The 10,731-nt window shown below is 34.3% G+C and overlaps 1 protein-coding gene across 1 annotated transcript; it reads right to left on the minus strand.

Annotated features, from left to right (window-relative positions):
- Positions 1-1,397: 1,397 nt before the first annotated feature.
- On the minus strand, positions 1,398-10,573 carry LOC142357268 (uncharacterized; the record flags this gene model as incomplete). The annotated part of the gene is made up of 4 exons (XM_075408921.1): positions 1,398-1,657; positions 2,002-2,156; positions 6,257-6,447; positions 10,371-10,573. Coding segments are annotated over 4 exons (809 nt in total), but the record flags the coding sequence as incomplete, so codon positions are not given.
- Between the last annotated feature and the right edge of the window lie 158 nt (positions 10,574-10,731).

The raw sequence follows: 10,731 nt of genomic DNA on the forward strand, positions 1-10,731 counted from the left end.
AACTACTAACTACTAACTACTAACTACTAACTACTAACTACTAACTACTAACTACTAACTACTAACTACTAAGTACTAACTACTAACTACTAACTACTAACTACTAACTACTAACTACCAACTACTAACTACTAACTACTAACTACTAACTACTAACTACTACCTACTAAATACTAACTACTAAATAATAACTAATAACTGCTAACTACTAACTACTAACTACTGACTACTAACTACTAACTACTAACTACTAACTACTAACTACTAAATACTAACTACTAACTACTAACTACTAACTACTAACTACTAACTACTAACTACTAACTACTAACTACTAAGTACTAACTACTAACTACTAACTACTAACTACTAACTACTAACTACTAACTACCAACTACTAACTACTAACTACTAACTACTAACTACTAACTACTACCTACTAAATACTAACTACTAAATAATAACTAATAACTGCTAACTACTAACTACTAACTACTAACTACTAACTACTAACTACTAACTACTAACTACTAACTACTAAATACTAACTACTAACTACTAACTACTAACTACTAACTACTAACTACTAACTACTAAACTACTAACTACTAACTACTAACTACTAACTACTAACTACTAACTACTAACTACTAACTACTAACTACTAACTACTAACTACTAACTACAAACCCCTAAATACTAACTGCTAACTACTCACTACTAACTACTAACTATTAACTACCAATGACCTCGATATAATTATAATGAAGAAAACTTGCACACGAAGAAACTGGATATGCAAGATTCTGGAGACGCAATGTTCTGGAACTGAATTAAGTTTTTACTATTCGAATGTGCTGGTTCAGGACTGAAATGCTCTGAGACTCAAGTTTAATAACATTTTCAAAAATTTCTGCCTTTCTGCCAAAGCAATTGCCATCTAAGACGGGATATACAGTTCCATTACCGTAAGTAAGAGGCTTCAAGAAGTGTTAAGAAATTTGAGACTGAAAGAGAGGGTGAATACATTGATAGATTCAGATTCAACTGTACCTAGTTACCAAGACACGTTTTTCCAATAGAGAAATATTCTCATATACCTATCACTTAAAACTTCTAATTCAGACATTTTTCTGTTAAATTGTAGATACTGTAGCCGTGTGCGACAACTAGCATTAAGTACTCAGCAAAATTAAAACGTGTGATTAAGTGTGAAATAATGTTTTCTACTTCGTAAATTCGAAAAGCGAAAAAAGGGGCAACATGTTTTTCAGAAAATTTGCTGTAATTGAATTAGATCAGGGAGGATAGTCAAAACCGAAAGGGAACACTGCACTTACAGTGAAAACAAGATGTCTGTTTCCTCTGCTATGGTAATCTTTTTCGACACTACTGACCTTGTCCAGGCACGAGTCCAGTGATGTTGAGAGTGCTTTCAGTGACATCCAATTCACACACTGAGTTGGTCTCCAAACCACACTTGCCATCGGGGGGATCATTCCATATATGAAAGGTGTTTGCTGCACCCTCTAGCGACCAGGTCACCAATAGAGCACTTTCGGATATTTCTATCGCAGTTATCTCAGGCGTGGAGGGAGCCATTTGTACTTCCAGTTGAAACGGTTGCTGAATTTCGAAGTCATTTTTGAAAAGCGCTCTGAAAAAAAAAATCATTCTTAACAACTTTAGTTGTCAGTTTTTCAAGAATTATTTTTACTAGCTTCTATTTCATTTGAAAATTTCATTGAAAATAAATGAGCATGGGATTGTAAAAAGGATGCCAAAAACCCTTCATAATATGTTTGATATCCACCGCAACTTAAAAATCTGGTCGGTAAACGCCAATAAAGTCTCTATAGTCCATAGTCTGATCAGAGTTTTGCCAAAGATACGATGAAATGAGAATCTACGTTGAAAAGATCTGAGACTGAAAGACGACCTTTTATTGTTGTTACGTCATAATTTTTTTTAGTTAATTACATACTCGTTAGCAATCCTTACCTAATAGTTATCAGATAGTGGATTCCTGGTATGAGGGACGTGAACAGATATCTCCTGGAAGAGAGGGAGTAGTCATTCATTACTGTCATCACCTCTTCTATAGGCCCATTTTGACTAGAGTGATTTCCATGTCCAATTGACACTTCCTGTGATTCCTGTTGAATTTAAATAAATGCATATTGTTACCCAAAATCTGTTTTATAATAGTTTTCAGCCGTAACTTTTGATTTGGATTCCAGTAACAATAAGACAGGTTTTTCATGGAAATTGTCGTCCATGAAAGAAGAAAATTAGAGTTGACTTTGTTGCCTTCAGTCTGTATGCTGAGATTAGAAAAAGATTGTCCATTATTTAAGTAACTGAATAACTTGCACTGTTTAAATGTGATTTTCCAGCAGTAATTCAAAACACACAGCAAAAACTGCGCAGAAATACCAGTACAATCAAGAAATATACAGTGGATCATCAGAAAATATTAACGGCTTATTCGAGTTTTTAAGTAACGATTAGCAGCGTTAGAGGAAAAATATCCAGTAGTGTGATTAGGCTATTGAAAGACGTTTTGGGTAATAACTGCTTCTTATCTCAAACAAACGGGTAACGATCACCTCAACAAGATAATATCACTTAATATTGTCTGAAACAGTTGAGTTGAAATATATTTTCAATAACTTTTATCCTTCAAATTTTTTATTTGTTACAGGAATATTTTTTCGCCCAAAAATTAATTTGATCACCTGTAAAGTAACAAAGAGAGAAATTGTCTGTGTCGAAAAAAATTTTTGGGGGTAAACATGTCCCATAATATGCTTCAAACTGATAGTTGGACATCAAAAAAGAATCAAGTTAGAAAGTATCATGAAAAATGAAGCACAAAATCTCATTATCAATCTTTCGGCAGATTGGGATTTTTGTTTTCTCATTAGATAGAAGGTGCCTGACACAAAATTTCAGTCAGTATCTCAATGACAATAATAGCAATAATTGTGGTCTCTGGGTAATCGCAGCAGAACAAGATTAGGCCACAGCGATCTATGCTCAGCAGCCATCTATGTTTTTTATTCACCTTATTTCAGACTGCATATTTTCATTAGCAGCATTGCTCTTTTCTGGTAACGTTGACTACTTTTTTGCGTCTAAAACTTTAACGTGCTAACATCACTGCAGCCAACATTGGTCAGGCTGTGGTCAACTTGAAGGATAGGTTAAGTAAGTACTCATCGTCGCACAGACAGTTTCACGGAAACAGTAGATTGAACTCTCAATCATTGACCTATGATTCACACACCTTACCTCTTGGCTACCAATCCATTGGATGAAGTATTTCTTTTTCATAGGATTAAAATTTCTGGGCCTTGATAGAGATAATATCCAATCAATTTTTTTCGCAATGTTTTAATGCCCACCAAAAATAAATCCAAGTTATGAGCGCAATTTCAATATTAAGGAAACAAAAAAGAATAGCAGATATATGGTGCTAATAGCACTGCAACAATAGATTGCTGGATCCAGTCCAGTATAATGATTCAGTGATTTCCGCGTAAATTGATAGGTTGTCCTCTTGTATCTATGAGCTGTTTTATTACAATGACGTAATGTTACTATTCCAATTTTTATCTAAAATTTTTGAAGAATTTCAAAATTTTTCTATTTGTAGTTCTTTTGACAATTTGGTTTCTTTTCAATGGAACTAAAATAGATTAAGCTTAGTTGACATAACAGAATTTGCTCTGTAATAAAATACTTATCTAATGAACTTTTGCTTGAAATTATCTCGTAAAACACCAACAACTCTTCCTTGGAACATTTCTGTACAAAATAAAAAAAATGCGTCTATAACAGTCTATAAGAGCTCAGCTCGACCTCAGCAAACGTGTTTGAGTCTTGTAATTTGTCACAGCCAATATAACATCTAATCACCAACTGAAAGCATCACATTTTTGTAAAAAGAGAAAATTAGGACTCCTTTGGCCGGAAATACGGCCAGTCATTAAGCACCATAAGTGACAGATTCTTTTTTTAAAGGAAGTACAAAGAAGGCAATATCGAAAAAATATTAAACCGAATTGTTTTGGAAAAATCATTGACCCCGTTATATACTACAAAAACTCTTTTATATTATAGCATTACTTATTAGAGGACCAAGAAAACAACTATTCCTCTGAACATTTCTGCAGAAAATAAACAAAATGCGTCTATAGCAATCTACAAGAGCTCACTTCGACCTAAGCCAACGTGTTTGAATCTTGTAGTTTGTCACAGCCAATACAACATCTAATCACCAAATGAAATCTTGACAGTTTTGTAAATAGAGAAAATAAGGACTTCTTTGGCCGCAAATACGATCAGTCGTTAAAAACAATAAAGAGGGCTAGGGAAAGACCCGACATTTCCCCCTACATAGTTTTATAATACACTTTAGAAGGAAAACAGGAAAACTAACATTAGAGGGGTACCTAAAAGAGATGGATAATGCATGTTATAAAATCTTCTTTATGTTGTGACTCCAAAAACTATTAGTCCAAAACCTTATATCTTGGTTAGATTGCAACAAAAAAATGCCAAATGACTGACAATCCAACAAAATGGGTTCAAGAGTAAAAACTTAGGAATCATGAAATATATTGTTTAAAAGTTTTCTACCCCAAGTCTTTAGAAAATGCTACATTCCAAATTCTTAATCATTAATTGGATTACACCTTCTGCCAGATCAGTCACCGACCCTATTAGGTAAAAAATAAACAAAAACAGAAAAAGTGGCAAAACTTGCCGAATATTTGTCAATATTGACTAACAAAAAAGTCAAAATATCAAACAAATTGAAAGAGATCAAAACTGATAGAACAACTAGTATTAACCACAAAACACAACAACTGCTAAAAAATGGTGCAGAAGAATACAAAAATTAATTTAAAAAGCTTAAAACTAAAACAAAAATTAAATAAAATTTTCTTACGCCTACTTTTCTCGCTCTCCCAAACAAACAATTTGAGCAAAAATCAATCCTCTCTTCTTTTTGCTCTTTGAATTTCAGTATCATTTTTAACTAAACACATTTTTATGCAATTTATTTCTTTTTTCCTGTTTCCACTAAGAATACCGATCAAAAAAGCACGCCACCAATTCTGTTCTTCGCGGCGTAACAAAGACAATACAATTGAAATTCTTTCAGTTTTAAATAACAATGAGAAGTAACAATAGCTCGCTATGACAGCTATTAACAAAGAAAATTTGAAAAAAAAAACATTTTTACTTATTGAAACTGTTGCCATCGTACAGAAAGCACCCAGGAGTACGTTTTGCGGCAAAAATGTTCGCTCTGACTCCTAATGTTGATAACATTGGGAGAAATGAATCGTCCCATTACTTAGCATTTGTGTTTTGAGACAGTTAGTTGTGGTCTGGGCAAAAGTGCAGTTCCTCTGCAATGCAAATTTTCTGAATATACTTCTAATCAACGAAAAATTACAAGTCATGGGGTCTGGAATTATGACACGCTGAGCTTATAATTTTCGTTGAATTTCCTCCACTCTGCTGAACACGTTAACCCGACTGCCAAATCTTACTTTTCTCAAGTCGAAACTGGGGATGTTTCAACTTTCCCCCTTTTTTTCTTGGTACCCGGGTGCAGAAAAATTGTAAGAAATGCGCTAAAATGCGCTGATTTTTCGAAAATTTCAGCGCAAAACCTTACATGAAAATGCGCTGAAATGTGCTTCGAAGCTTTGCAAGAAACGCGCTGAAAACCAATGAATTTTCAAAAAAAAAGCCATCACTGAGACTCGAGTCATGCTCTCCGGTGCCGTAGCCTTCACTCAATCCACTGAGATATTTAATCCCGAAATTCTTCCCATTTAATTTGATTTTCTATTAATAGACAGTTTAGGAAGAAATGCGCTGAAATGATGTAAGAAATGCGCTGAAAAATAAGAGCATTTCTTACATATTTTCAAATTTAATCGTTAATATAAAAGCAATTTAAATGGTTCGAAATTGAGGAATCGAAATTGACTAAAATTCAATTAAAATGGTTCGAAATTAACCAAATAAATTTATGAATTGCGCTGAAATTTGAATACATTTCTTACAAATTTCAGCGCATTTCAACGTAATATTATTGAAGATTTTTGCGCCGAAAAATTTGAAACATCAGCGCATTTCAGCTCATTTCTTACATAATTTTAGCACATTTAGCGCACTTACAAAATACTGCGCTGAAACGGCGCTGACATCTCGACACGGGTAGTGAACATACCATAGCGTAGCGAGTCTGTTGTACATCATCATTATCCGATGGATACTTCCACCTGACAAGCATTTCCCTCCTAGTGACAGTATCCACCCACGCAGCAGTGCAATCTCCCCACACTGAGACAGATGATTGGGGACAGCCACGGGTCAGATATCCAGCAGAGCGATGGATCCATTTGCCATCAACATCCGATTCTGTAAGCAATCTGTTTTAAAAGACAATCACTAAAATAAAGCAAGCAGAAGAGCAAGCTAACGTTATTAGAAAAATAATTTCAATTTTTTAACAGCATTTAAGCTGAAAATTTCTTCGAAATTTTTTTCTACTTAGCTAAAGAAATTTTTCTCAGAGAGAAAGAGAATAGAAGTTGATTGTGGGAGAAATGGAAAAAACAATACGAGCGTCTACCGTTACCAAATTTTGTGAGCAAATTTACTCACTTTTGTAAGTACATTTAAATTTTCCTGTCTTAATACGCTGTGCACGTACTTACAAACTTCGAGGATGAAGGGCGCTGCCCTATATGGAAATTTCAATCAGTGTGTTCCACTTTCAAACTCCAAGTTGAAAAGTGGAATCTACTTTCAGTCGCCAAATATTTTTTTGTGGAAGCCCAATCGCACAATTGCCCTAGTTAGATACTTCTTAATTCTTAGCACTAGATTTCACAAAGTAGCACCAACTATAATTGACTAATAAGGAATGCATAATCCAAAATAAAATCAAAGCCGAGAACGAAAGAGGAAAATAAATTTTGCTGCAAACTATTTATAGTATAATTCTTCATTTTAGTAATTAATGTTGATATAATTGTCTTTATGAAATCTGCCGTATGATTAGGAAAGGAACATAGCATGGAAAAAGCAAATGGAAAACACTTCTTTTTGGTCCTTAAATAAGATTACTAGAATGCCAAATATAGTATTTCATGATGTCTTTCCGAAAAATATTTCCAATAAACGTTTGGTAGGTTTATCATAATTGTCCAAATTTAGTTAACTTCAAGAAAACGTAAAATTTAGTGCAATGCAATCACCGCCGAACGTGACTACTAATCAAATTTCTGCATATTATTTCCAGTTTCAGGCTATTTAATTGCCCTGTGGAAACTTTTTACACCTAACTTTGGCGCTTTCCAGATTGGACGTCAAAAGATGCGAGGAAGTGCCAATCATTTTCTTTGTATATATATTTTTTATGGTACTGGTAGGTGCTCGTAATGAAGATGTGTCCTTTCAAAGAGGCGAGAAGATGAGTGTATTGAGAAGTAAATCACCTCGACAAATCAAGAGCATGCCCGGAGATTTGTCGCCGGTCCATTCTTCCACTCTTTACTCGCACAATTACACAAAAATGACTAATTTGGCATTTTGCGGAATTGAACGGCATACTTTTTCTTGGATTTCACCCTGTTAAAGTATTCTATTACACAGTTAACGGATCATCATTTCTAGAGCATTTACACAATCCGTTTTAAATATCAGCATGAATTTTGAGCTATTGCTGTTTAGGTTAAAATATTGATATGAGCTTTTTCCTGCCTAGTGTTGTCGACTAATCCATTTTCTGAAATATACCAAAATTCTGGATTCTTCTATATCCCCTGTGAAGACATTTTGATTTTTACTATCGCAAAAGGACACCTCTAAGTCAATTTTTTGGGTATTTTTGTGAATTTTGTCAGCACATATTGGACTTGCTAATTATTGTTGAAATCAAACTGGTTTTATGTGACAGCAACAAAAAATTCATGCTTCCTTTTTTAAAAATAAGAAGTAAATTCCTTTAAATAACGCAACAACGGAACATTTGTACACAAAAAATTGCCAACTAAACTGCCAATTGTATATTTATTACATTCTTAAGCCCAAAAATTGTTTACAAGATTTTATTATCTATGATGAATTTTAAAATTTACCAAAAGGGAATTGTTAATAGTATTTTTATCACAAGTTTCCCATTGCTGATGTTGGATACCTAGATAACCACATGCCATTGTGTTCATTAAGAGAGCCAAGTTTTTTGTAATGTTTTCGTTGCCACAAACTTCGCCACTTTTTTCAAATTCCAATTTTATTCAATAAAAATAATTCCAAAGTCACTACCCCTAAGTTGAGGTCTCAGACGAAACCAAGTACGTTTAGACCGAAGATGAACACATGAGGGGGGTGTCGTCCTTTCAAATTTACATAGTCCGGATACAACGAAAAACGCATGAATGTCTGAACATGAACTCACGAAATTCTGAACATGAGCGCACAAAACTCTGGTGAACGAACGAAAGTCTGAATATGAGCGCATGAAAGTCTAGTGAACGCACGAAATTCTGGACATAAACGCACGAAAGTCTGTGAAGCTTGCGAATGTCTGGACATAAGATCTATCCATCTCGGGACGGTCTGTACCTAAACACTTTCCGTCTGAGACGGCCTGGACATACAGGTTTCCGTGTGTCACCTCAACCTGGGTAGAGTTTATTTCAATAAGTAAATTAATATTTTACTTTAAAATGTTGGTGTCAATTTTATTATGGATTTCATTTTCGTTGGATAATAGCGTGTTTCATAATGAAACTTATAGCGTTTTTAGATTTTCATGCGTTCATGAAAAAATTTATTGTACGTTTCAAAATTTTTTCCTATGCGCTCATGTCCAAATTTTGTGCATCCCTGGTCAAACTATTTCCCAATTCCTACGTATATTATCCAACTAAAACTTTTACTTCATATTCATTTCATGTATTGATACCCCAAATTCTATTCGAGTCCTGGGACATAATTAATTGAATTAATTGCAGTGGAAAAAAAATGGTCAAAGAATATGCTGAAAGTAGTGTATCAGTACATTCTTTATTCTAACTTTTCATTCGATTTCAGCAAGGTTCCTTAACTGCGGATTATTTCAATGCTAACATCTAAATGCAGTACTTTTGCGTTTTTGACCGACATTTAGTTATTAGTCTGATTTCAATTTCACTGTGTGTTTTTTGTAGGATTTCACAAGAGTGTTAACTTAAGCAATAGCAAAAGTTACTGGCACGCTTATGAAATGCTCATTTCCAGAATACGAACGGCCAAATCCGTTTCTTTGCGTTCAAGACAGTTTGTTTTGTTATTTATAGATACTCTCAGATTGCGTTGATAAGAGATGAAATAATTTGTTGTATAGTCTCATTATTCAAATGATGCTTATTCAGGAAGAAGCCTTTTACTTGAGAAAATAACATTCTTAAAGAAAATATTTTGCACAAATTTTTTAAACCCTACAACGTAGGCTTTGTTTCTAACTTCGAAAAATCTGGTTATACATCTAGGATGCATGTAAGATAAGCGGTGAAAAGTTGTTTTTTTCACCGCAATTTTTGTACATGATTTATGCGGTGAAATGCGGTGAAATTATGTAATTTCACCACTAGAGTAAGCGCTGAACTTACAAAAATCCACCACGTCTCATCGCTAACTACATATTACCGGCCTTACACGGATTCGAACCTCTCACCTCCTGCATTTCAGCCACTTCTTCTTCCACTGCGCAACCTCTCATTATTTTAAATTGACTCACTTTCCGAAAATCATGCGCGTTGAATTTTTTAAGATTAGCGGTGAAATTATAAAGTTTAGCGGTAAAGTATGATGACTTATTGTAAGTTCACTGCTTACTCTAGTGATGAAATTACATAAATTCACCGCTGAAAAAAGGTTGCGAAAAGGTATGATTATTCATGGGTAAATTTTCAGTACGTCTTTTTAATAAATGTATCTTTACTTCATTGGACAAAAACAAATCGAAGCGTTTTTTAAGCGGTGATTTTATTTAATTTAACCACTATGTTAAGCGGTGAAATTATGTAATTTCACCTCTACAGGCGAAAAAGTTTTTCACCGCATTCACCGCCTGATATATGTAATTTCATTGCATTCACCACTTGTCTTACAAAAATTTCCACATTCACTGCTTATCTAACATAATGTTGCGTTGAATGGAGGTGACACCTCGACCCGCGTACACATCCGTTCAAACAGTTTTGGAACATCTTTTTTCCAGGCAACAGGACATATTCTACTTTTTTATTCTTTTAACTTATGGCTCGCAAAGTACAGAAAGCTTTCATCCATACCTAAGGAAACGTTCTTCAAAGTAAGCGTAGTTGCTAATAACTGGCACTGTTTTATCTCAGAATTGTGGTTGTATGCCTTGCAAGCTATGTTGAAGACACACATGTTCCCACACAAGCTTTCGAATGACATCTCGTTATAGGTTCTCAGGACGAAGTCGGAGAGAGGCGGTGCACTTGTTACGAAGTATTTACTGGGGTATAAACTAAAACAAAACCGATATTCTTCCCGAGAGTAAATCTTGTGAAGTAAACATGAATGAGTTCATTATAGATTGTCATTTTTTCGATGGATTTACACGACTTGGTACTTATGAGGTTTAGACACAGATGACAACATTTTGTTAAACAAATTTGTGCATAT

The sequence above is a fragment of the Convolutriloba macropyga genome, unplaced genomic scaffold (genome assembly GCF_964194025.1).
Source record: "Convolutriloba macropyga unplaced genomic scaffold, txConMacr16.3 SCAFFOLD_6318, whole genome shotgun sequence".
NCBI classification, from domain to species: Eukaryota; Metazoa; Xenacoelomorpha; order Acoela; family Convolutidae; genus Convolutriloba; species Convolutriloba macropyga.